General features: G+C 39.2%; 1 protein-coding gene across 1 annotated transcript in view; it reads right to left on the bottom strand.

Moving 5' to 3' along the window:
* Nucleotides 1–26,800, bottom strand: part of hydin (HYDIN axonemal central pair apparatus protein) — an 81,355-nt gene that overhangs the window by 1,986 nt on the left and 52,569 nt on the right. The window contains exons 33-78 of the mRNA XM_056255010.1: nt 26,480–26,629; nt 25,479–25,718; nt 24,456–24,582; nt 23,297–23,374; nt 23,010–23,177; nt 22,543–22,907; nt 21,773–21,886; nt 21,477–21,634; nt 20,798–20,951; nt 20,126–20,536; nt 19,824–20,021; nt 19,616–19,695; nt 19,345–19,527; nt 19,143–19,262; nt 18,846–19,005; nt 18,311–18,483; nt 17,965–18,163; nt 17,731–17,833; nt 16,607–16,706; nt 16,312–16,480; nt 15,970–16,205; nt 15,783–15,885; nt 11,227–11,431; nt 10,363–10,592; nt 10,057–10,208; nt 9,776–9,953; nt 9,582–9,687; nt 8,811–9,038; nt 8,249–8,604; nt 7,693–7,853; nt 7,516–7,610; nt 7,204–7,417; nt 6,858–7,061; nt 5,933–6,059; nt 5,680–5,845; nt 5,176–5,323; nt 4,861–5,068; nt 4,490–4,711; nt 4,216–4,385; nt 3,918–4,116; nt 3,671–3,826; nt 2,039–2,319; nt 1,659–1,878; nt 1,297–1,506; nt 597–760; nt 15–165 (exon numbers count right to left, since the gene is read on the bottom strand). Of these exons, the coding sequence (XP_056110985.1) occupies nt 15–165; nt 597–760; nt 1,297–1,506; nt 1,659–1,878; nt 2,039–2,319; nt 3,671–3,826; nt 3,918–4,116; nt 4,216–4,385; nt 4,490–4,711; nt 4,861–5,068; nt 5,176–5,323; nt 5,680–5,845; nt 5,933–6,059; nt 6,858–7,061; nt 7,204–7,417; nt 7,516–7,610; nt 7,693–7,853; nt 8,249–8,604; nt 8,811–9,038; nt 9,582–9,687; nt 9,776–9,953; nt 10,057–10,208; nt 10,363–10,592; nt 11,227–11,431; nt 15,783–15,885; nt 15,970–16,205; nt 16,312–16,480; nt 16,607–16,706; nt 17,731–17,833; nt 17,965–18,163; nt 18,311–18,483; nt 18,846–19,005; nt 19,143–19,262; nt 19,345–19,527; nt 19,616–19,695; nt 19,824–20,021; nt 20,126–20,536; nt 20,798–20,951; nt 21,477–21,634; nt 21,773–21,886; nt 22,543–22,907; nt 23,010–23,177; nt 23,297–23,374; nt 24,456–24,582; nt 25,479–25,718; nt 26,480–26,629 (8,340 nt within the window). The remainder of the gene's footprint in view (nt 1–14; nt 166–596; nt 761–1,296; nt 1,507–1,658; nt 1,879–2,038; nt 2,320–3,670; nt 3,827–3,917; nt 4,117–4,215; nt 4,386–4,489; nt 4,712–4,860; nt 5,069–5,175; nt 5,324–5,679; nt 5,846–5,932; nt 6,060–6,857; nt 7,062–7,203; nt 7,418–7,515; nt 7,611–7,692; nt 7,854–8,248; nt 8,605–8,810; nt 9,039–9,581; nt 9,688–9,775; nt 9,954–10,056; nt 10,209–10,362; nt 10,593–11,226; nt 11,432–15,782; nt 15,886–15,969; nt 16,206–16,311; nt 16,481–16,606; nt 16,707–17,730; nt 17,834–17,964; nt 18,164–18,310; nt 18,484–18,845; nt 19,006–19,142; nt 19,263–19,344; nt 19,528–19,615; nt 19,696–19,823; nt 20,022–20,125; nt 20,537–20,797; nt 20,952–21,476; nt 21,635–21,772; nt 21,887–22,542; nt 22,908–23,009; nt 23,178–23,296; nt 23,375–24,455; nt 24,583–25,478; nt 25,719–26,479; nt 26,630–26,800) is intronic.

Genomic DNA, 26,800 nt, shown 5'->3' with positions numbered 1-26,800 from the left:
ATGATGGCACTTGCTTTAGCATTGTACTGGCCCTCTTTATAAGTGAAGAAGGAGAGTTTGTAGTTCTTCGTATCGAGTGCAGGCACATCAATGTATTCCAGGCCCTTCAGGGAAACGATGCCGTCTGAACGATCTGGTTTGATGAGCTCCATCACAGAACGAAACCTGCACAGCAGGATAAAAAACACAATGATCAAACATAAATTATACAATGTAGCTAAGTAGAGGAATAGAATTTGCAACATAGCGTTAGAATTTATGGTCAACGGAAGGTTTTATGATCATTACAAAGCATATCTCAAGAGGCACTGTATTGTGTGGCTGTTTTATGGGTATTTTCAGGATTAACAATGTTTATCCATGTGCAATGAGCATATGTTTATGAGCAATGCATCCAAGAAATGTTTAGGATAATATGGCATTTTGCGGCAAATATAATCTCTGTAGGAGATCTTTATCCCTTTATTTGGAAGTCTTTGCAATAAACTTGTATTTAATTAATTGAAAAATAAGAAATAAATGACATTTCATGATTGTGAAATACTTCGTTGTGATTATTAAACTTGGATGTATATGTTCCGGTGTGGGTGAGGTACCTCTGAGGTCTGGGCAGCCAGTTGTGGACAGGTAATATCTGTGTGTGATGGGTTTTGCATTTGATCTCTTCGGTTACTGTGCCTTCAGCCTTTGGTGGCTCAGCTGTGCCATGCAATGTGTACAGTATTCCACTTCCATCAGGAAAGGAGAAGAACACAGAGCCCTGAATCAGAAACAAGTCACCATGAAATCAAAATGGACAAACTGCAATCAATTATTTGTCTGTGCACATCATTACTAATATTTTTAATTAATGTGCCCTCATAATCTTTCATCAGAACATCTTCCCCTCCCTCATGCAGCAACATCTCTTGACGTGTTTACTGGCACGAGGACGGGACAACCTCTCACTCACATGAGATCACAGCCATAGCAAACCACAATGATCCAACGATCCAATCAATTCCTGACAGACAAAATCCAGTCCTGCCCTTCATTTTTTTCTTGGTTGAGCAGCCGTTTTATAAAATACTGTATACGTCACAAAATTAGACAATCACAACTTTTATTTCATACCGACTTTTAATAAAGCAGAGGAAAGTGAAATCCTTAACAGTGGAAAACATCTAGAAAGAAGTATCGTTGGGGATACAGTAACTTTGCCAGTTGCTATAAATTTGTTTTAAATTAAATAGTTGAATAGCTGTTTCAAGAATAATGAATGGAAAGAGCCTTCATCTTGTGTAGAGAGTGTCATACCTCATGCCTCTCCCCGTCTGCAGTCATGACCAGAGGCTTGTATGTGATCTCATAGGTGTTCTGCTGTGGAGGCTCAATGAGGAGAGTGGGCGGCCCACTCCAGTGCTCTCCCTCTATGACACATTTCAGAGTCCAGCGCTGGTTATTGCGGCTGGGCAGAACCAGAGACTGAGTACACTGACTGCGCACCTGACATACGAAATTCGCCACCTGCTCACACAAAAGAGAAAGTGACACAATGAATAGTCCTAGCCTTTAACTTCAACATTTTTATCAGCACATCTATTATTAGTAAATATACAAGGTTGCAGTACTCATTAAAGAAAATGGTTCCACAGTCACATTCAGACTAAGCCACTTACCTCTGCTGCGACCTGCGGGACAATGCAGGAGCCAGTGAGGGTGAGTTTTAACGGTTTTCCCCCCTCTACAGCACAGTAGAGATCATCATAGCGCAAATCTTGACTCAGCTCCGTAGGGGCATAGGTCACTTCAAGAGATACTTCCATCCCTGGGGTCATGTAGCCCTCAGCAGGGAAAATTATGAATTCGGGAGCAAAACCCTTTACATCCCACTTAAATCTGAAGAGAACAAGGAAAAGCTGAAGATGCAGAAATACAAATATAGATTTCTATTTGAGTCCATTTCATATTTTGTTACTCAGATTTATCAATTTACAGATTCAGCTACACATTTTAGATGCAACCAGTCACTGAACTGTGATTACGCATGAATGTGTACCTCGCACCAATGTCTCCTGTGTTCTGCATGATAATACGACGGGTGGCTTGGCAGCGCTGGACCACAGCTCCAAACTGCAGGTAGTCTGTGTCCAGGCTGACCTCCACCCCCTGGCAGCTGCCCTTCATGACCAGCAGAGGGCGAATAGCACCAAGACACTCCAGATGCAGCTCCTCTATGAAGGGAGGCATGCGCTGTTCAGGAGAAAAGAGAAGCTCCACCTCACAGCGGCCGCCCCCCTCTTTAAGTGTTACCTCCCCCTCTGGACGAACTGACAAGATCTGAAAAAGCACAATGATTCTTTTTAATGTATACAGTGCAGTGGAATGTGTGCATGTTTTCATATACACTCAGGTCCACATGTCTGGGACTACATTGTAACATTGATCATGTGACTGATTGTACATAAGGCCAGATTTAAGCTCAAGATTTAAGATCTTTTGAGCTCTTTCACTACCGTTCTAGTCTACTGTACACTACTGAACAAGTCTATGAGATTTTACTAAATTATTTATTCAGCAAGGATGCATTATATTGATCAAAAGTGACAGTACAGACATTTATAATGTTACGGTAGATTTCTATTTGAAATAAATACTGTTCTTTTGAACTGTTTCTATTCATCAAAGAATCATACAAATATTAAGCAGCATAACTGTTTTCAACATTTATAATAAGAAAGTTTCTTGAGCAGCAAATCAGCATATTAGAATGATTTCTGAAGGATCATGTGACAGTGAAGACTGGAGCAATGATGCTGAAAATTCAGCTTTGCCACCATAGGAATAAATAAACATATTAAATACATTAAAATTAGTGCTGTCAATTATTTTTTACTAATTAATCGCACATTTGTCTGAAATTAATTGTGATTAATCGCACCTAACATTAAAGTTTTTAACATATATATTGCAATATTTTCACATTTAGCTGTGACTTTAATATATTAGGGCTCAGCGCTAAGTAATTATTTCCTTCTATCACAGACGGGACAGTTCAGATTTGTACCTGCCCTGCGCTAAATCAAACACTGCACAGTCTTCACTGCATTCATATAAATATGATAGTTTAATCCTTATTAAAGCTACAAAAGTCATTCAGTCAAGAGCAGTAAGTGATTTTTTCTGTCTTTCGTTCTTTGATTAACCTTAATGACACAGACAGCAGCAGGTTTTTTAGGCTGATGTCAGTTTAAGACACACATCCTATTTTCTCACAACTTTATGTTCATTTAACTAATTTACAAAACGAGAATTTTGACATAATTGTGTGTTTTTGTCCGTTCAAGCACGAAAGAGGTGGCATTCTGTGCGGGCCTTTCGGGTGTTTATTCACAGAGAACATCATCAGAAACAGCGTGCCAGTACAAATTTTTGTTCTTTTTTTGTCTTATCGCACTTGAATGGTTAATTGCTTTAAATATTTGTAACGCGTTAAACTGAAAAAAATGTATTACATGCGTTAACGCATTCATTTTGACAGCCCTTATTTTAATAGAAAATGTATTTTAAATTGTAATAATATTTCACAATATTAATGTTTTACTGTTTTACTCAAAAACATTAGAAAATCTTCCTGACCCCAAACTTTTAAAAAGTAGTGTATAAGAGAGAGTGCATGTGCACGTGTTACCCTTGAGTCCTGGAGAGAGTTATCAGAGTGTCTGCGAAGACAAAAAGTCAGGGAAGAGTGGCTGTTGTTCACCAGAGGGACCAATTTCTGACTTCGCTGCCCAATCTGCAGAGCTCCAAAATTGACCACCTTATGTGCTGAGTCCTCTAAATTAATCTAAGACAAAAAAAACAGTGAAGGATGAATATCTGTACATCAGGATGCAGAAAAGTAGGATCATTCAAAACTCCGACACCCTCTTTGTCACCTTCATTTCAGTGCCCTGTCCCAGGATCTCCACTACTTGTTTGGCACACTTATTCATCTCAAAAACCACCTTTTCGTGGTAACGAACTGCTTTGCGTGGGTAGAACGAGAAGAGAACTTCTACAGAGCCGCCAGGAGGAAGGACTTGAGGGGTGAAAGTGACCTCCAGGACGGGTGTGTTGGAGAACAAACAGTCTAGACTGAATAAATAACATCATATTATAAAAGCAAACCATAACATTTCACTTTACACATTTTAGAACTTGAACATTATCATGCAAAACAAAAATAGTTCCTACCTGATTCCTTTGCTGCCTCTGTTGCTAATCACCAGTGTGTGTATAGCAGGCACCATACCAACACAGTATATGAAATACATTCCGAAGTGGTGCTTGAGGAAAGAAAATTCCAGGTCTGGAGTCATAGCTGAACCCATCAGGGCACAACAGAATGTCGGTCCATTCTTTATCTACAAACAGAGGACAGAAACACAACAAATTCTAAAATGGAAAATAAAACAAATCATGCAAATGAGATGGGGACAATAAGAATGACAAAAAGGACACGGTCTACCTTAATGGAAAAAGTCAGATCTTTGAGCACACATTTTCGCTGAGGGCAGAAGGTCACGGTGCAGTAACTCTGTCCACCTACAGCCACCGTGTCCAATGTAGGTTTCACTTGCAGGTGGGGCTGCAGCGTTGCAGGCCCAGATAGATCATACTCAACATCTAAACTAAACTTCCCAGGATTAGACACCACAAACGTACATGTGGATTTATCGTTTAGCTCCACCTATTCAGGGAAAAGATGACAGGAATTGGCAAAAAGCTTTATCTAATTTTTTTGGCTGGAAATCTGCCAAAGATGAAACATTCACACAACATACTGCCACACACACACACACACTTTGCATTCATAACTGATTTCACATAAATTTGTACCTGTTTGAAGTCAACCGGATGGATCTGGTGTGATGAGAGCTCTGTGATGGATCCCTCAGGGCTCTCATATCGCACATGAGCATTCATGCTGTAACACTCTCCCTTCACATTCATGGTCAGCGACTGGAACTTCCTCCGCACTGTCACCACTAGATTAAAAGCCACATGTCCCTCACGAGTGGGAGTGATCCGTATGACCATCGGGATCCTGTCAGAGGCAGATGTTAAGGGGTGTAAACAAAATCAGTGCATAAGATCAAACGGTGTAAACAATAAATGTTATGTCTCAGACTTTATACAAATACAATAACATACTTATCTTTGGGTGGAACTGTTCCCTCCATAGGCTCTACCACCAAGCTGTCCTGGTAGCCTTCAGAGTGGCATGAGGACTCTTGGACCATAAAATGGAATGGTTGATCATCTCCATTAACCACAAAAACAGTCTGATGAGTTTCAAAACCTGCACATAAAGGCACATGGACGCCCCTGGTGAAAAGACTGGCATGTGCTACCCATAACTTCAGAGTAAAAGAATGATTGTCAATCCCCCTCACATCAGTAACTATCTAAATCAGTAGCTGTTATCATTTACAAGAATATCACAGTATTGATTTTCCAATGTTTCAATGTTGTTTTGGACCCCATTAACATTCATTGCATGGACAAAAACAGTTGAAACATTCTTCAAAATATTCCGTTGTGTTCCGCAGAAGAATATAGGACATTGTGAGGGTTAGTAAATGATAACATAATTTTTATTTTTGGCTGAACTATCCCTTAACATGCCAGAATTTAGCTTTTTTTTTTAAACCTCACCTAGTAACAAGCTGCCCAGATTGAGGTGGGCTCGATCAATATAGACTATAGGCTCATTAGCAGAGCCCACCAGCAGAAAGGGCAAAGACAAGTTGTGTTCAGGAATTAAGAAGGTCCAGAAGGATTCCACTAAATCCAGGTTGAGAACCCGGTACTCAAATGAGGCCTGAAAACAACAGAGATGAAACTTTGAAATTGATGCATCTGACCAGCAAAATATGTGCACCACGATTTGTTAGAATAAACGAAACACCTTCGCTTCTTTTCCCGGCTGAACGGACTTGTTTGGTGTAAGGCAGTTGAAAGGAGATTTGCCTGAGTCGTCGCATCTCCAGATAAAAGAGTATGGCTTGTTCGTGGGATTAATAATACCAAATTCCCTGAGAGAAAATAATCTATTCATTATTTCTGTATAATATCACTCACCCATATATTAAATCAGGGACAAGACTGTCAGCATTTTATATTATTGAGTACAGTATATACACTACCATTCAGGGGTGCATTTCCCATACAATGATGTAACTCACTGTTTAACCTTCATAGTACGAATCTCTCTCTCTCTTTCTCTCGATTATTAATTAATTAAAATAAATGCTATAATTCATTCATTCAAATAAATGTAATCACACCACTTTATCTCTGTGTCCAATTCAAAGCGGGCAGAATGCTAGATCTAACGAACCCTAACTGATGAAAATAACCGTCAATTTTACCCTTCCGATCAAATATTTGCGCTCAACATAAATAACGGCTTTAAGTTTTCAATGCTGGCAAATAACCATGGTATAAGCGGGATAATTCATTTTAATTATTTAATCACGTTAACATGCAGTATTTGGCGTAGAGCTGTAGTTCCAACCCCGTAGGTTTGCGACGCTGTTTGCGAATGTTCATTGAAACTATGGTTTGGAGAAACACCAAATCGTTCAACTATGTTGGTAACGACGGAACTTGCGACTATAGTTGGTTAACAATGCTTTTGGGAAACGCACCCCAGTTAGGGAAATGATGCATTAAATTGAACAAAACTGACAGTAAAGACATGTATAGATTTGCAAAAGATTTCTATTTCAAATAGATGCAGTTCTTTTGAACAAACAATACATATTATATAACAGTTTATGGTTTATTAATCAAACTCAGAACTATCCATTTTATAAAAATGATCCGCTTACCTGCGGACAGAAGTGCCAATACCCACTGAGGTGAACTCAATAACCCTGGTTTTGGGGTCCACAGTGAGCGAGCTGTGAGGCTCAGGGACCCGTCTGTTTCCAGTCAGGTAGTCTGAATCCTTAAGGTGGAAATGACAGTATGGCAGCAAACTGCGCCCACTTACGGCGATTACTGGACTCTGCTCGTCCTTTAGATTAGGGATGCTACAATTTAAAAACAGTTTGTAACTGAGCAGTGAATCATAATCAGCGAATTTCAGAGAGTGTTAGTAATTCATTAAATCTGACAGGCGAATAATACATTCTACGTGTCTATAAATACGAGGAGTCTGTCTGAGTGTCTGACCTGAAGATCAAACGGGCCTCAAACTCAGCCACTTCCAGAGGGGAGAATCGGATGTGGAAGGTTTGACTCGCTCCTGGATTGATAACCCCTATACCAGGATCAACACTGAAGGGAGGAAGCTCTGGGTCTCCTAGCAGTAGAGAGGACACACTCTGCAGAGAGCTTGCTGGTCTCTCTGGTGTCCTACTGCCTTGAGCCGAGCGAGAACTCCTACCTGATCCATCAGATATATTACTATTACATTAATACAGTTTTTTTTTTTACTTGGATCAACTGACCGCAATTCAAATATTTTTAAGGCTGAAGGTTTACCTCTATTATCAAAGCATTTAGTCTTCCCATATGTATCCATTAGAACCTGCCAAGAATACTCCATCTTAACACTGCCTTTGTTCTCCGTCTGGAGCCTAACAAACATAACATCACTTATGAAAACATTCATCTGTCCAAATTAATAAAAAGCTATCATATGAGTGCATTTAAACTTACTGAAAGACTCTGGTCTGGTACAGCATTGTGTCTTTGAAGCGGATGGGCCCAGTATCACATTGGTATTTGACATAATCACAAGAGGCACTAACCATGAGCTCCATCTCTCTAGAGGAGTTCTCCACCACAGAGTGAGGAGGCTCAGGGTCTGTCGCAACAACCTGATCACAGAACAGGGATTAGATTATAAGAATTATATCTTCCCCGTTAAGTCAGTCCTATTTTAAGACCTTTAAGATAGATGGACAACACAGGCTTCCATAGTAAAACCCCAACTATTTAAACAATTATTTCATTGTAATTGTCACTTCATGTCTTGCAATTGTGACTTTTATTTATTAATTGCCATTTTATATCTCAATTGCAACTTTCTATTTCATAATTGTGACTATTTCTCACAATGTGACTATTTCTTATTTTAAACTTTGTCAAAATGTTGGCTTTTAATGAACTTTATCAAATGTCCAGATCAATTTTTTTTCTAGATGAACTACTGCATTTGCTTTATTATAATTTGTGCTATTGTCATCTCTATAACTGATGCTACAAAACCCACCTTCCGTTTGTTTGGCTGTTGTGACGACTTGTCTGCATCCACCCATTTAACAGTCCTGTGACAATCATCCCAGTCTGGAACCTGGTCTACAGGCTGCTGAAAGGTAATACTGCTGAGTTTACATTTTATAGTTTGTGCATTCAGCACAATTGGCTGCTCTGAGCAGAAGGTCACAGTCACAACTTTGGAGCACTCGGCATGCAGGTGGCCAACTTGTGGAGAAAAACTCAGCTGTGGGCCATTGGGCAGCCATTCAAAGCGTAGCACCTTGGAGCTGCTTGGGTTTGTCATGGTCAAAGTTTCTTGATAAGTGTGGCCCACGTGACAATCTCCAAAATCCATAAGGTCAGACGGACCTGAGAGGAACAATCAGAAGGGATAATTACTCTATAATATTACATGGGTATTGAAACCAAAAAATATCTATAAAATAAATAGCACAATTTTTATTTTAATCATGCTTAGGAATGTTTGAAATATTCTAATATTCTAAAAGTTAGCAACAATGACAGAATATCCAGAACTTAGCACAGGAAAAATTCCTGTCCTATGCATTATTTACTTTCAATACTGTCCTGCTGAACTTTGCTGCCAATGTTGTCCAGGATGATGATGTCATGGTAACCCTCGCCCACAAGCTGCACCACTGTCTGATCATACTGGTTATCCTTTAACATTAACTTCATGCTAGCCTCAAACTTCTGAGCCACCTTTGGATGAAAGCCGACTTGGAATTCTGCGTGTTGCCCAGTCATGAGGATCAGAGAGGCTACATGAGCTAGCTGTGCCTCTGATGAGGAACAAAAATGCAGTTATGTCTCACACATTTGATTTTAATATATTTTTTGTTTGCATATCTCATTCAAATGTTCTCTTTACTTCAATTTATCATTGCCTGTCGTCTCCAGCTAAATGTTTACACACAAGTCATGGAAGAAATAACATTTTGTTCCTTCTCGTACAGCACTCCATAAAAAAGTAATAATCATAAAGCTTGAAATGACTTAATTAAATTTTAAAATATTCTTTAAGTTTATTACACAGCTCTCTAGAATATATGATTCTGATTGGTCAATGGTGCATTGTTTAGTCAAACATGCCTGCTTGACATCAGGGTACTGATTATTCTGCATTTTGTTATAAACCAGTCTCTAAATTATCCCTTACATAACCTATAAACAATGATACCCAATTTAATGAAATGGAGCAAAGTCCAAAAAAATCTGCTGCTGTTTGTGTTGACAGTTTCATAGCTGTTATTTGGAGAGCAAGACATAACAGCATTGTGCAGAAATTACAGTGGGAACACATTTCATTTGTTTGTAAGGCTTGCCTTTTCCGGGTTTGCTTTCCGTGTGTGAGGAGCCCAGTCTGCATACAGTGCCAGGAGCAGCTTTTAGAGTGAAAACTTCCAGGTGACACTGTAGAACAAGGCTAACCTGCAAATACAATGGGAGAATGGATAATTCCAATGAATATTCAAGTTAGAGTAATAGCAATTCAGTCGTAAACTAATTCTGATCTTACCTGTGCTGGCACATTGCCATTGTTCTTGATCACTAATGGAAGAGTCTGCCCTCGTCCCACCAATAAGCGCTTAAACTGTAGCACTGGCTGACCTCGATTAGTCCTCTGAACGGGTCTCAGAACAGTGATGCTGGGCAAGTTGCCTTCACCCATAAGATCAAACACAAGAGCTTTGGGTCTATGGGCAGAAGTTTGATTGTGATACAAAACAGAACGAGTAAAATCTTCAACATACTCTAAACAACAATCTAAACTGTTCAATCTGCACTGAGAGCAGTTACCTTGTGTTCACTTTCAGAACTGCCTCAAACACTGCGTGATATGTGTTCATAGTCAAAGGAGAAAAAGTGACTGTGGCAAAAGCATAAGAGTGGCTGGGGATACACATCTTTGCAGGGGTCAAATCAAAAACCTCTGCATTGTGCGTTGTCATCTAGAATGATCAAAAACAGTTAAGCAAAGATACAGTTAAGCAACAATTAGCCCATTAACAGTAAACATTTTTCAAAACATAAAAATGCTATAAAATTCTTATATATTCTGCAGAATAACGTAAATAGTGGCAGAACCACCCCTTACAAACACACCTTGACTGTTTTGATCGCCAAGCTGAGTTCACAAGACACCTTTCCTGGATTGGTCAGCCGAAACTTGGCTTTGGCTGACTGACCCACCAGCACATTGTTGAAGACAAACTTGTTCTCGTCCTGTACATAGACACCCATACTGTCCCGGTATTGCTCACACTGCAGCATGCTACTGTTCTTACAGATGCGGTGCTCCTCAAAGATAGAAGCTATGTCTGTACTTGCTATTCCTATAAACAGTACAGTGACAAAGACTGATCAAAATCTAAATGAAGATTGTCACCAAAAATAATTTTAAATTATACAAGAACTTTAAGATCCTTTATTTTTTTTAAGCAGCAATATTTGTTTTTCATATTTCATAATGTATTTCTTAATTCATTCACGCATTATTCATGAGACACTAAGCCAATAGGCAGAGCTACATCATGAGGCCCACTGAGCCCAGAGGTGGAGCTGCACCACAGGACCCACTGAGCACTGGGGTGCACCTGCACCATGGGGCCCATTGAGTCCAATGACCTGCACCATTGGAAGATATTTGTGGGTAGATTCAATGTAATCAAAATAATGGGTGGCTAATATAAAATAAAGTATTTCAAGACCCGGTTATGACTGTTATGAATTTTAACAAGCGAGGATATATTTTATAAATTAAATTAGTTATTTAGATTAAGGTTCCTCTCTATACTTATCAGGACAATTTAAGTCATTTGGCAGTCCTTTGGGTGATTTATAGTAAATAAAGTGATTAGAGTACTCCATCAAAATCTACCATCAAAGAAAGAAAAAAAATCTAAGTAAGTACATAATCAGAGAACATTCTTCACAGAACTTTATATCTACTCATTCATAGTCACAAACCTGGCATACAAACTTCTGTTACTAGCTTGTATGGAATTCCGTCTGGGTTGTCAGAGGGGTCTCTGTCAGAGATGTCTATTGCTAGACATTCCTCCCAACTACCTACATGCTCTGCCTTGCAATCCACAGTAACTACTTGTTGGGCTCCAGGTGCCAGAATCCCAAAGCATGGAGACAATGAGAAAACACCACATGTCAAATGTATCTGTAAAAAAAAAAAAAACATGCATATAAAACATAATTTGTAATATATTACATGTTTTCCATTACACGAGAGTAGATGTTAAAACTTCATGCTGATTTGTACTCGGCTTTCGCCAAGATAAGCAAAACTAAGACGTAGCTTTACAGTAAACTATGCTTCTCCATCCATTTACGCTTCTTTCCATAAGGTGGTGTGACTCCCCTTCTGTCCGGCGTTAACGGCTGCAGTGTACTTGGCGCGTCAGCGCACGCGACGGCTGCAACTACAGGACCAGCACGACAACCGTCTGGATTGAACCGAGTAGGGGACATCTCTAGGGTCTTCAAGTGGGCACCTTCCGTCCTCAGTGTTTCGTCGACTAGCCCACGACACCTCAAGAGGGCTCGACAGTGACTCTGGCGTCCCAGAGTCACCCCCCTCCGTCACCCACTCAACTTACTGACCAGCCCAGCTTACTGACCTCTACATCCCTCCTGCTGCTGAGACCTAACCACAATCTCACAACCTCTCCGCAACCCGACCATCCGCGCCAACCTGTTTGACTAAGGCTGTCGAGCCCCACTGGTGCGTTAATATGCAGTTTCAGTGGACAACGGTTCCGTATGGCATACCACCTACCGCAAAACACAATATCTGCCCAACCACCCGTCATTCACGCAATATCCACAGGAACGTATACAAACAAACCAACAGACTCTTCAAGTTTTCAAGAATTCTACGAAACCGTAGCGTGGCGGCCTGTACACAGCCAGCTAGAATCTTTCCGTCTCAACCACAGCCAGTTGCTGCTCCTTTCTGCTGCTTCAGATAAGTTCTTTACTGTGCGACGCAACTCTTGGCCGCTGAATCCGATGTCTCTGAGGAACCGGGTTGTAGAGTGTGCCACAAAACCTCGACAACCCACTTCCACTGGATAAACCTGGACTCTCCATCCTCGCTGTTCTGCTTCAGTGGCCAGATGAGCATACCGCAGTTTCTTCCTCTCATATGCCTCATCTACCGCAACTCTATCAGTTGAACAATGCGTGCTGATCCAGACCACAAAACAATATCTGGTCGTAGGTTAGTGGTGGCAATCTCAGGTGGAAAAATAAGCCGTTGGTCAAGATCAGCCAGCATCTTCCAGTCCCTAGCAGCTTCCAGTTGTCCTGGGCGAGAATTGGTGTTAATACCTTTTCTTGGTGGTTGCTCGCCTGGGCGGAGGAATATAGTCTTCTGCGTGTAATGTTTTGCTAGAACAGGTGGCAACTTATTGGTCATGTTACGCTTGCCTTCTAATGCTAAAGCCAAACATCGCAGTACTTGGTCATGGGGCCAAGTAAACCGACCTTGGCTAAGAGCCACCTTACATCCTGTCAAAATGTGCCTTAATGTGGCAGGTGATGAACACAAAGGACAAGAGGGATCCTCTCCTACCCAGAGGTTTAGGTTCTGCGGTGATGGGAGAACATCATATGTTGACCTAATAAGGAAACTGATCCTACTCTCTTCCATTGACCAAAGGTCTTGCCAGCCCATCTTACGTTGTTCCACACTCTCCCATCTCATCCACTCTCCCTGCTTGGCCTGGGAAATGGCCTTTATACACCTCATCCTCTCCTCCTGCTGTCGCACCTCGTTGACTACCAGCTTCCTCCTTTGAGCTGGGCCTGCCTTGTGCCATTTAGGAGGAGCTAAACTGAGCCCAAAACCCCCTCTTCCATGCTGTACCTGTCCCACGATATCCCTAATTTGAAGGGCAGCCTTTGCCTCTACTACAGATTTCTTTGCTGACCACTTTCTACCAGTTTTTAACACAGGGGCTGCCTCCCTTACACATTTGTCGCGTGACTCTACTAAGGTCATTTCCAGTCTGACCTTGGCACACTTGAACTCCTCGGTTAAAGCAGAGACTGGCAGCTGCAATATTCCTTTACTATAAAGTTCTACTCTGCTGAGGCAGCGTGGAACTCCCAACCATTTCCTGATGTATGAACTTATCAACGCTTCCAGCTTATCCACTGTTGTCAAAGAAACGTCGTACACGGTCAGTGGCCACAGCAACCTCGGCAGTAGACCAAACTGAAAGCACCAGAGTTTTAGTTTACCAGGTAGAGCACAGCTGTTTATGCTCTTCAACCCTTCCACTGCTTGTCGTCTAACTTCTCCCACCCGAACTTTGTCCTTTAGATCCCCATCGTACCATCTTCCAAGACTCTTCACTGGCTTCTCAGAAACTGTTGGTATTGCTTTACCATTAATGAAGAATGTTTTATCTACTACCTTTCCTTTAACTATCGAGATGCTCCTTGATTTAGAGGGCTTAAATTTCATTCGTGCCCATTCAATATTATCTGTTAACTTCCCCAATAACCGATTAGTGCAGGCTACTGTTGTAGTCATGGTTGTCATGTCATCCATGTATGCTCTGATTGGTGGTAGTCGCATCCCAGAAGCCAAGCGCTCTCCTCCTACTACCCATCTTGATGCCCTCATGATTACTTCCATCGCCATGGTAAAAGCCAGTGGAGAAATGGTGCATCCTGCCATTATTCCAACCTCTAGGCATTGCCATTCAGTGCTGAATTTTGGAGTTGAGAAACTGAATTGCAAATCTCCAAAATAGGCTTTCACTAAATTTGTTATTGACATTGGTACTCTGAAAAAATCAAATGCTGCCCAAAGAAGCTCATGTGGCACTGCACCATATGCATTAGCCAAATCCAGGAATGTCACATGGAGCTCCTTCCTCTCCTTTTTAGCTGACTGAATTCGTTGCCAGATAACATTGATGTGTTCTAAGCATCCTGAGAACCCTGGAATGTCCGCTTTTTGAACTGAGGTGTCAATGAAGCCATTCTTTAACAGGTAGGTGGACAATCTCTGGGCAATAATGCTGAAGAAAATCTTACCCTCAACGTTTAATAGTGAAATAGGACGAAACTGACTGATGCTTGTAGCATCTTTTTCTTTAGGTATAAAGACGCCACCTGCTCTGCGCCATGCTCTAGGTACAACCTGTTTTTCCCATGCCACTTTTATCAATTTCCACAGAATTCGCAGAACTCCTGAAGCACTCTTGTACACTCTGTACGGAACTCCATTAGGCCCTGGAGATGATGAAGCCCTTGCCTTTCTCACAGCCTGCTCTACCTCTTTCCACTTAGGTGCACAGACCTCCATTTGGTATTCTGGTGGGTTGATAGGTGGTATGTCTGATGGAATTGACATAGGCTAATGCCTTTTTGCATCTGTATGCGTGTCCTCCAAATATCTCTCTAGCTCAATCCTAGATGTTTTTAAAGTGCCATTCTTCTCACTGGTGAATAACTTCTTTACGAATTTGAATGGGTCTTTATAGAAATTAGCCCTCGCACGTTCCTTCTTTTTGTAGCGTTTCCGTAGGCGCTCAGCTCTGCGTAATGTTGCCAGCTTATCTTTTATGGCCCTTTGTAAGAGATTGAGTCCCTCCTTCTGACTTTGTTCTGCTCTTTTCCATTGCTTCCTCAGCTGTCTCCTTTCTCTAACTAACCCTTCAATTTTCTGCTGCCGTCTAGACATTCCAGGAGTAGTTTGTACTTTTTCCTTCCTTTTTTCCACACCAAACCTCTCACTTCCATATGCGTAAATGATGTCCCCAAATTTATCCAGCTTCTTTTCAACTGTACCAGTTAATCTTTCCAATGCAAAGCATAGATCTGTGTTTACCGTGTCCCATGCAGTTTTCTCACAAGCTCTTGTCCATCTAACTCCAGGCCTATGCCCGTTGAGGTTCTTTTCTTTCTTATGCTGGTTAGCCTGACCGGGTTCACAAGTATGAATATGTTCATCACTAACTGTGCAAGCCCTCCTTTCGTCAATGACAGGGGTGCTGATATCCTGCGAGCTGTGGTTTGCTTCCTGTCGCTGGATTTCATTCGACTGACTTGACTGACTTCGTAAGAAGTACTGATCAATGCGAGGCCCTTGTCCCTTCTCCCTCAAGCATTTCATTTTCCCTTGATGAACCTTCAAACCCCTGACCGTTGTCGCCTTGCTCCAGCCACAGACACAAACTTGGAGTTCAATGACTTTACTTACTGCAGATCTTGAACTAGTCTTACTCTCCATACTCATATCCGTTTCCATTCCTAAGTCGTTAACCATGTTGTCCAACATTGAGTCATCTTCCGCCCCCGCTCTCGCAGACTCTAGGGGTATTTTTCTCTTTAATTTCTTAGAAGCCTTGGGCGGGTGTCTCCAGCATCCTGTAAACACGGAGCTGGATACTGCCGACAAGGGTAGCTAACCCTTACGTATGTAATACATAAGTAATGTACGTATGTAATGTACACTCCATTAAAACTGTAACAAAAGAAATGTTGTTTCTTACCTGTGTTGTCGTGCCAAACTCATTCTGCATAGTGTGTCGTAATTCACTGGCACAGGATGGTTTTGTAGCATAACTGTCTTTTGATGGTTTCTTACTTCCCAAGCTAAAAAAAACAAACAGGAACCAGAACATTTAATATTTAACATAATTTCATTTCATTTCATTTAATTATAAACAATAGCCATACCCTCTCCTCTGTAAAAGAGCTGGGGTGTTTTTACACATCCAAATGTAGAAACGCATCTCAAAGTTGCCTTTATTCTCCACAGTGAGAGTCTGTTTTTTACGTGAGCCGTACACAAGTGGGCCCAAGTTGATATCATTAGTGGGACTGATACTATATTTGGAGAAAAGTGCCTGGACTGACACTTTGATTGGTATAGTATTAATGGTCTCGTCACCCTCCAAATTGGGCTCAATAACCTATTCAGAAAATTCAATAAAATATATTAGTTTTTGATGACAGCAGAGCTAAAATGTAAAGAAATACTGCATGGTAAAGAATATATTAAGTGTTAAGATTTAAGACCTGACAGCAAAGGATTGGGCTATCTCTGATGAACATCTCCTTGTTGTGGTGGTAAATAATCTGGACATTGCTGGGTTTATTGTTGGGGCGTAGAGAGCCCTTCTGAGGAGTGATGGAGAATATTGAGTTCAGATCTGGCATTCCTGGCTCTGTGGCCCCCAGTGTAAATCTACAAGTTGATATTGAAGAGAAAATGATTTACAAAAAAAGACAAAAGAAACATTACAGACATATGTGATGTTATTATTTTTATTAAAATAGAAACATAGGATTAAATATCTATATAGTAACTTACTTAAAGCCTATGTCATATTTGCCTTTGTTTTCCAACTTAATTGACCGCTTGACCTCTTCTGATACTTTGATTGTTCCAAAATCTAATGAACCATCAGAGTCTACAGCAAATACAAAAAAAGCATGAAATTAATAAAAGAATAGTTCAATTAAAAATGAAAGCTCATTTACCAACGCTCAAAATGAAGAAATTAATACTGGTCACTCTTTTCTATACACATGCAATGAATGTAGACAGAAGTTTCTTTCTTTAAATACATACATACATAGACTTTAATGCTCTACCTTGACACTTTAAACAACGTTTATTAGTCGCTGATCGTGGCCTATAGAGGGCTCAACACGATAAGAAATCTGTTCACTTTAGTGGAACAATGAAAAGTGTGAAGTCCACTTTTACGCTCTGACAATAAAAATGATGACAAATAAATGCATAATCAAAGAGCATTCCACAAGATATATTTGATTATACCATCTGGACCCTCAATATTGATCTGGTGAATGCACGTTTTAAAAAGCTTATTGTACACGTAAGTTAATCACCATTCTAAACTAATGCGCTGCTGCATTACACATAGACACACACATATAGTACAAACATCACGTGCAGATCGCGTGCACACAGAAACATTCAGCACCACAGAAATGTCTTGTCAACACTGTAATGTGATTTATCAACAAAATAGCTTAGAAACTGAAATGTTTTAGCATATTTTTCTTAGTAACTAAAACCCACAGCTTTATTATTAGTAAAGAGACACTGCCAGGTAGAATTAATTCACATGCAATCGCTCTCTCACTAATGCATTCATATATGTAATCTTTACTGTGTTACTTTATCTGTATCTGATTTAGAACGAGCATTTGAGTCTCAGGTCATGATTCAGGCTTATTTGTTCATTATTTAGTCGAAGTCGACTTAAAACACATAAATGTCGACTTAAATGTCGTTTAACCCCTAACATTTAACATATATACATTTAAATCACACGTTTGGAACATGAGGGTGAGTAAATAATGACAGAATTATCATTTTAGTGTTAACCATCCCTTTAACATATTATTTGCAGCTGGAAAATGTTATGATGTGATGAACCAATGAGCTAACTGTTAGCTAACATCTACCTTCTGGAATGGTTATGTCCAACGCAATATCATAGGCCTCTGCAATAATCTGAATGTCCTCTGAATGTTGAACGATGCCAAGAATGTTCTCCACATCGGACACCTGGTAAAATAAAACATGCCTTATCAGGCAAATGTACACAAACCAATGCATACTAAGTACAACACCAATTATAATTACACTGACTCTTTATCTCAAGGAAATCTTGACATTTGTACACATTGCTGCAGTACCTCTAAACAAATGGATCTCTTCAATTTGATGGGGTTCTTAGCTATAAAATGCATGTGAAGGTTGAAGTCAGAATGAGGCATGATGATGCCCTGGTTCTGAGACAAGCTGAATTCATCCCCAAGCATCTCCAGGCCCTTCAGCCTCCAAGCAGCTGGCATAAGGGTGTTATTGCTTAAACGCAAACTCCGGGTTTCTTTTCTGTAGGAAAAGTATGAAAATTAATGAAAAGGATATTGTCATGTGAAGTATTTCTGATTAATAACAATTAACAAAAAGTCAATTATTAGTTAAATAAAAGTGTTTCAAGCAATAATCACATTCCTTGCTAAAGTAAATGTAGTAGACCTGAATGGTGGAGTTTTGTCAAACTGGAGCAGTTTGCGGTCCAGCTCCAATTCAGGCCTGACTCCTACACAGGAGAGACGGAAAACAACAGGCTCTGGGTTCCCCTTGATACAGAACACCACTCTGTCCTCTATATGTTTGGGGGTATTTGGGTATGCCCACACCACTAGTACCTGCCAGGGGAATATTAATGACAATAATGGCAGGAGAGTTTGAGTAAAAGCATGGTGTTAAACTGAAGGCTAATGTTATTGTACAGATAGTAGTGAGTATCAAGGTGTGCACATTCAACACCTAATTTGGGCTTCAGGTGATGGACAAAAAACAAATAAAAAAACAACAAAAAAAAACAAAGGAGGAATGTGGCAGCACACTGAAATTAAAGCTCCAAAACACTTTTAATAAAGAAATAGAAATAGACTGTTAGACTATGTGGAGCATTTACAGCTCATTTAAAATATTTTACATATTTAAAAATGTTTTACAGCTCAAACAAACACAGATTTTGTGCAATAAGAAATATAAATGTGCATACTTTTCGCTCATCGGGTTCCAGTGTCATATTTGGAGGGTCAAGAAGGAAAGTGGTGGCCTTGGTATCGTGTTCGAAGCAAAAATGGATCTCCGCCTTCAGTGTAGAATTGTTGTGAATTACAAACTTTTCCATGTTCTCAGGATATTCTCCTTCTTTAAACCTGGGTCAGGATAACATCATTTATATTAATAAATACCTAATATAAATAAACATTTATTATCGAAGAGCTTTAACAGAAAAGTACTGTTAAGACAACCAATAATGCAAAAGGGTTAGTTTGGCACTAAATGTCAGCACCTGTCCCTGCTCTTTCCACACAGTAGAGGTCCAAACTCATACAGCTTCGACTGGATAATGTAAGTCTTTTGGAGTCCACTCTCAGGCCGCAGGATCTTTTTGCAGTGTGCAAACACAATCCTATTAAATAAACACATATACACCAATTAAATCATGTCTAAGTTCAATGATAACTTAATTTCCCTACTGAAATGTCACTCACTTGGACTCTCTGCTTATAGATGGGTAAGCACAAATTCCTCTACAGTATAGCTGATAACATCGCTTGGTCCCCATCACCTCAAAGCTGAAAGTCTGATCAAATTTTCCAAGAACAGAAGAGTAAAACCTTATCCTTAGGGTAACTGCTCCATTTGGTGGTACAATCCAGCGGAAATGAGTGAGTCTGTAAAAGAACGAAAGATCTCAAGAATTCAGAATGAAATGGTTCTATTTATTTGTGATTGTATATGTGCTTAATGTGTGTGAAGGACCTCCTGTTGTATTCTGAGTTGGGTTCTTCAGAAGGTATACTCTGGCCAGGTTTAGATGTGTTAGTAATTGCCATGCCTTCCTGCAAGACGACAAGTATATTGATTTTAATTTGGTTCAGACAAGACTTTTTCTTTGTTCAAATTAATGTTATATTTAAATGAAAAGGCTTTAGATATGTAAAAGAGAGTTTCTTCGAGACTTTAGTACCTGAGCAGCTTCTGAACTCAGGTCTGCTTCTTTCTTCTCTGACACATCATCACAAGACATGGGCATCAAAAAAGTAAAACAGCTGCTGGAGAGCTCTGTGTTGGGCACTGATCTCATCTTAGGGTATGGGACTATGGAGAATATTATTGGTGGTGGGATGGGTGGACCTTCAGGTCCTAACCCTAGCCCATCCAAAACCTGTGAGAAACAATTTAAAAAATGACTTCAAGTTCATACACTATGGATACAAACTTTGCACAAAGAAAATAATTCCAACATAAAGAGAAATTAAAGTATTCTACCTCTTCATGGGAGGGTAGTTTCATGCTACTGATGATCTCCAATGCACTCAGTTTTTCCTTCTCTTTTATAAAAAGCCATATGTGTGGGATGGGTTCTGGTACCACCATCTTTTCTGAGTCTTCAGCACCATCAGTTGACACTTGGGTCTGACTAGCAGCTGGTGACTTCATTTCTGCAGGGTCCACCTTCAGCTTTTCCTTCTCAGCTTTCTCCTTCTCTCGTTCCTTCTTGCTCTTTTTGGCAGAGGGAGGAGGACAATCCATGTCTCTGGTCTCTTGGCCTTCAGAGGCCATGGGCTGTAATAAAAGACTCTGCGTTCGGTCCCAGAACTGAAGAACGTGTTGGAGTTCTGTCTGGCTCTGTTCGTACAGATGGAATCGGGCCAGTAGTTGTCTGTCACTCTCACTTGACTGTTGACGGAGAACAACAAAATACAGCAAAGGTTTTAAAACTAGATTTTTAAACATTGCTGTACACAATATGGTTAACATTGTCCAGTTATTACAATTGGTGCTGCTTGTGGTACAGAAATTATACATTTTATCTTGATTGGAAGTCAAATACTTAATACATTTCATCTACTCATGCACTAAATTTTAATCTTCAGGCTTCACAAGAATAGTCTTTTGAAGGTACCGTAAGCATATTGTCAATTCTACTCTCAAACAAACCATCTCTTGTTGTAGGTCCTCAGAAGGTGGCAGAGTGTCTTCCTCTCGTGGTCTGGTCTCACAGTCATCACTAGGTGTCATCTCCTCTGCTCTTAAACTCTCAAGCTCCTGTTGTCTTCTCTCTACTTGTTCTTGCTCAAACTTTTCCGGTTCTCTAAAGTAATACACAATTTGGTTAATTAAAATTGAGTGTGAAGAACTCTTTGAATATTTGCTATCATTACTCATTTAGAATGTATTTACTTTTTTTGTAAAACCTGTTATTAAAATTGACATAAAAAGACTTGTTTTTAGAGTATACCTCATGAATTAAATGTATTTGTTGATGGATTAACATTTAAAAGTGAAAAATTGAGGGCATAAAATATTAGCTAACTTAAAACAGTTAAATACAATTTAATACTTTATTTGTTTAACCGCATGTCATATGACCATTAACAGACATCAGTGAACCGTGAACATGCAACAGTGTTAATAAATTATTGAAATATTAACTTAAAATCTCAAGGGTACAGTACTTTAAATAAATATTTTATGACAAAGGGGTCAAGTATGACAAAAAGAGTTTGGGAATCCCTGTTTTGGAATTTAAGATTAAGGTAAACAATTTTTCCAGTGTACTTCAAAAACAAAAATAAGCTAATGTTGAATTAGTGTCAGAAGGGTGTAGACAGAGCACCTGAGCTTGAAGGCGCTGTAGCTGTTAAAGAGGTCCATAACATAAATATGGCGACGGTTGTTGAATGCTTTCAGAATGATCTGGAGTGTGTTACTTAGAGAGCTGCTGTACAGTGTCTCCAATCCGTCAATCACAACACCACGTTGACAGTCGCTAAGCTATGGCATGGGAGCAAGGAAGGCAAAATCACAATGTGCTGTCTACATATGCTGTGATTGACAAACTATCATCCTTATATCAGATACCAGGCATAGGGTATAATACAATTTACACAACGTACAGTAGAAGCCTCTCACCTGCAGTCTTTCTGACAGGATCTCTACCAACACATCATCAGGCAGGAGGCAGTTAAACAGCGCCAGCTCTTCATTCTGACTGACACTCAGATGCCTGGGTGCCTGGCCATCTGTCTGTAACACAAACACACACATTTTTATTTATATCCATTCATAAATGATCCAGTACAGAACATATCCACATATTACAGGATATGTTTTACTACAGTATCTTACTATATTAATGTAGGGAAAGTCTCTTATCCTCACCAACACTGCATTTATTTTATTTATATTTATTTTTTAAACAGTAAAGTCAGTAATATTGTGAAAGATTGTTACAATTTAAAATAATTGATTTCTATTTCAATGTATTTTCTATATATATATATATATATATATATTGTAATTTATTTCTGTGATGCAAAGCTCAATATTTAGAGTCACATGATCCTTCCAAAATCCTAAAAACATTTGCGCTACTTATTTTTAAAGTTTTTTTAAATGGTGATACATTTTTTCAGAATTCTTTGATGAATAGAATTTCATTTTTCATTGATTTTTTATTTATTTGAACTATAAATATCTTACTATATACACTGTATATATCGCAATATAATTTTCTTTCTTGCTTTAATTAATATTTTCTTATTTCTTATTTTCTAAATCTGTTAGATTTATGGTTAAAAAAACAATCTTAATATCTTATCATATTGAGTAAAGAATTGTCATATATTCAATTTCATCTGATATATATGTGACTAATCGAAAAGCCCTAAAAATGTGTGTACCACTAAAGCAGCAGGACCATAGCTGTCATTCTTCTGTGAATGCCCTGTGATGTTTGTTTTGTTGCGGGTTGAGGCAGAAGATGGCGGGACTTTAGGATCACTGGTTTGGCTGCCCTCTGCCGTGTGTTTGGCAACTGCTTCAACACTAAGAACACCAGCACCCTGACCAGGAAGGGCCATCATATCTGTCGCTGCCTCCTCCACTTCCTTCTGAGCATACACCACAGCAACCTTGGTACATAGTTCTCTTGCCCTCAGGGCTGCAGAGCTGTTCCCTGATGACACAGCCTCCTGCACCACCTCATCTACACTGAGATAAGCCGCCCCATAGTGCTTAGCCAGAGTAACTGCTGTCCTTGTTTTACCTGCACACAGATGCTTACACATTTACAGATGCGATCATTTTGTGCTTGGAAAAAATACCATTTTTTAAAAATTATTATTTATCATTTTCCCTGACATCTTACCTGACAGGGGAGCGCCATGCACAATGATGGCAATGCCCCGGCGATTTAGGGCAGCCTTGCCCTCTGGTGAAAGATCAATGCCCATGTGACGTGCGATAGCTCTGGACACAGGGTCGTATTCCAGATCCCCCACTGCAGTTTCACCACTGATGTTGTCTTTAATCAGGCCTTTGAGAAGACACATGTATTCTCATTTTTGTGCCTGCAATAATGTACTGTATCATAATACCAATCTCATAAAGAATGCAAATGCATTTAAATTACTATTGCCCTCAGTTGAACCATACCTTTACCACCGAGTGTTTCACCCTCAGATAGTTCAGCTGTCTCCCCCTTGTCATCTTCTGCAAGACCTTCCCCAGATTCTTAAAAACAGGCGAGATCTATTAGATTCACTTGAAATTATGCCAAAAGGAAAAATCTGTGATCATGCACTCAGATGTCCGATTTGTGTTGGTCTTGTATAAAATTCTACATCAATTATAAATTAAAACCTCATTTCAAAATTTGTAGCTAAAAAGTTATGGCTAAAAAGGCAGTCTGACAAAACACAAGCAAATATCCTTTGTTTATTACAAACACAGGATAAAAAGACGCAATTTAACTCATTTTCGAGTGTAAACCCATTTTAATTCATAAGGATAGGTCTGACACATGCATGCAAAACTAAACATGTCTAAAATGTGAACCTGCATCAAAAATGTGCCTTTAAATGTGCTCCATGTAATTATTTTGATTGTACTAAAGCATAAAAATACCATATGATTGCAGAGATGTAGGAAACATGCTAACTAAGTTCAAATACTTGTTTGTTTAGTTACTGTACTAGTACCGTACTAGTTATTCTACATCTACTAGTCTGTGTGATCCCGCCCACAACCAATTTATCCAATAGTATTTTGGTATAGTAGCATTTAGGAATAGTATGTCAGTTGGTGGAAAACACAGCAAAGGAAGCCAGCAAATGAACTGGTTCAGAGATCGCAAATTCTAAAAAAATAAATAAAACCTTTGCAATAAGAATATTGCAAGCATATACATTAGCTGATCAACTTATACTGTAAGGCTCGTCGCTTTCGATTGTCAGTTAAACTTGTTTCTGTTGCATGTCCAAAATCTGGCATAAACTCTTTAAAGAGTCTAAAGAGGAGGGGGCGGGGGGAAAAACTCTCTTTAATATTTTGGACTGCAGTACCCAGTTCAACCGCAAGCTGTCAAAATTACATAGTGCACCTTTAAGATAATTTCTATTATCATATAGAGCAGGGGTTTTCAAACTGGAGTCCATGGAAAAATTTAGAAAGACATTGTGTAAAAATAAATAAATTATTAATAAATAAAAAAAGATGAAACTAAATAAATAAATGGATTCAGATTTGGGAGTCGGTGGCATTTAAAAGATTGAAACCCCCTAATATAGACCATCTCTGCTGCAGTATGCAGTACCCTGGTTGGTTTGTGAGCTGTGCTCTTTGTAGTAGTCCAACAGTTCTGGGGGCAGAGTCTCGCCAGGAGAACGGGGAGGTAGAAGTAACACATTTTGAGCATCATATCCTTTTATCATCCGCAAGATCTGAGGAGCAGAACATAAAGAAACAATGGGAAAAGAAAAGAAACATATAATGGGATTGTCCAGACAGTGTCCTGGCATTAAACCAAACACATCTGAAGTCATTGTTGAGAAATAACATTCCTTGGGAGAAATAAATATAAACATTTAAATCTCATATATAAATGAAACAATTAATAACATAGCTCAGATAATGTATTCTTGGAAAAACTGATAAAAAAATGTTTTTCAGATTCTAAATGTTCATGTTGAAATATTCATATTGACAGTATGTCATCACATTACTTTTAATATAAATATTTCAATCACGACAACACTCTGATTATTTTTAGCATGTTATTGAATATGCCAATATTCATTTGAGGAGAACACTATTGGTTGAGGAGAGAACCCCTGATATGATTGTAAAACCCTTTGGGTGTACAGTAGTACATACGAAAGCGATATATAAATGCCTCATTCATTCATTTGGTCTTATATTTTACGCTGCTGCTGCTGCAGAACAATTATGGACTTGCTACTACTAATAGATACACAGACACTTCTGTGAGCATGTAAGATATGCTGCTGCATAAATAGACATAAATCCCATAGCAGATCTAGGCTGGTGGAGCTGTAGGATTTCAGAGGAAACAAACAATGCAAACACAGCAAACAATGAATCAGACTATTTTAATGTTGAGCAAGCAATCTCATTGGCTGCAGGATCAGCAGAGGCCAATCAGCTTGTGCCATGCAGTAATAATGTGAATACTTGCAGACTGCATGTAAAGGACCAATCAGCCTGCACCCTCTAGAGTTTCATGACTGAACTGGATTTTTTTACAGAAATATTGAGATAAAGACATCTAAAAATATATATCCTGACAAAAATCCCATTTGGAACCAATTAAGCTCACCTCTTCCTCTTCTAGGTACTGTTTGTCAAAGTCCAGAGAGTAAAACTCAATAGGGAAGGGGCAAGGGTTGCGGACAATCACTTCAGCAACCATTCCTCCACTATAGGGTAGGATGGATCCCATATCTAGTGTTGAGGAGGAAAACTCCAGCTGAGGCTCTTCTCCTTGTCCTTGGACCAGCAGCAGGATCTTCTGAGTGCTCTGAGCCACTGTTATCACTAGTCTCTGACTGTACGTCCTCTGAAGGGAACACATAAGAAAAGAGTAAGCAATCAAGCTTATGAATAAAAACATACAGCTGGCCTGCATGTCGACTGCAGGCAACACAACAATATATTGGAATTATTCATAACTAACTCAATAGAGGTGCCTTCATCCTGATTTAAGAAATAAAATTCAACATGGTAAACTGATTTGTGTTAAAAATTCATCACTATATAATATACTACTTTTCAACAGTTTAGGGTTGATATGATTTTTCAAAAATGATCACCAAGGCTGCATTTATTTGATCAAAAACACAGTAAAATAAGTAATGCTGTGAAATATTGATACAATTTAAAACAACTGTTTGTTATTTTAATTGTATTTTTTTCCAGTGATTGGTAAGCTACATTTTCAGACAGCCATTACTCCAGTCTTCAGTGTCACATGATCCTTCAGGAATCCTTCAGAAACATGTCTTGTTGTTATCCATGTTGAAAACAGTTGTGCTGCTTAGTAAATTTGTGGAAACCGTGAAACATTTGTTTCAGGATTCTTTATGAATAGAAATTTCTAAAGAACAGCATCAATTTGAAATCTTTTGTAACATTCTAACATTATTCTTATAACATTATGCTTCACTGTAACTTTTGATCAATTTATAGCACCCTTGCTGAATAAATGTATCAATATCTTTACAAAAAAATCTTACTGTTCCCAAAATTTTGACCAGTAGTGTATATGAAAAACTAATAATTGTATAATCATACAGTCCTAGTGTCTGTGGTTGACTTTACCCCCTCTGCTGGGCTGAATTTGACCTGCACGTTGGTTCTGTCACCAGGATAGAGTGTGCCATCGGAGGGCAATAACTCAAAGACAACTGGAGGAGGCTGCTGTTTCAGCATAGCCTGTCGTCTGAGGTACAGTGGGATGTGCTTGTCAATCTAATCACAAAACAGATAATATCTGGAATAAATTTCCACTTTATTTAATCACACAACAAAAAAAAAACATGATATGTTATCAGAGGAAAAAACATTATAATGACAAATGGTAAGAGCACTAAGTAAACCTCAAACTGCAGCCTTATCTAAAACTAGAAGCAGCAAACATGC

Source organism: Rhinichthys klamathensis, unplaced genomic scaffold (genome assembly GCF_029890125.1).
Source record: "Rhinichthys klamathensis goyatoka isolate OS25496 unplaced genomic scaffold, OSU_Roscu_1.1 h1tg000005l_1, whole genome shotgun sequence".
Classification (NCBI taxonomy): Eukaryota; Metazoa; Chordata; class Actinopteri; order Cypriniformes; family Leuciscidae; genus Rhinichthys; species Rhinichthys klamathensis.
The sequence above is the reverse complement of the archived record's forward strand: the minus strand, read 5'-3'. Positions and strand labels throughout refer to the sequence as shown.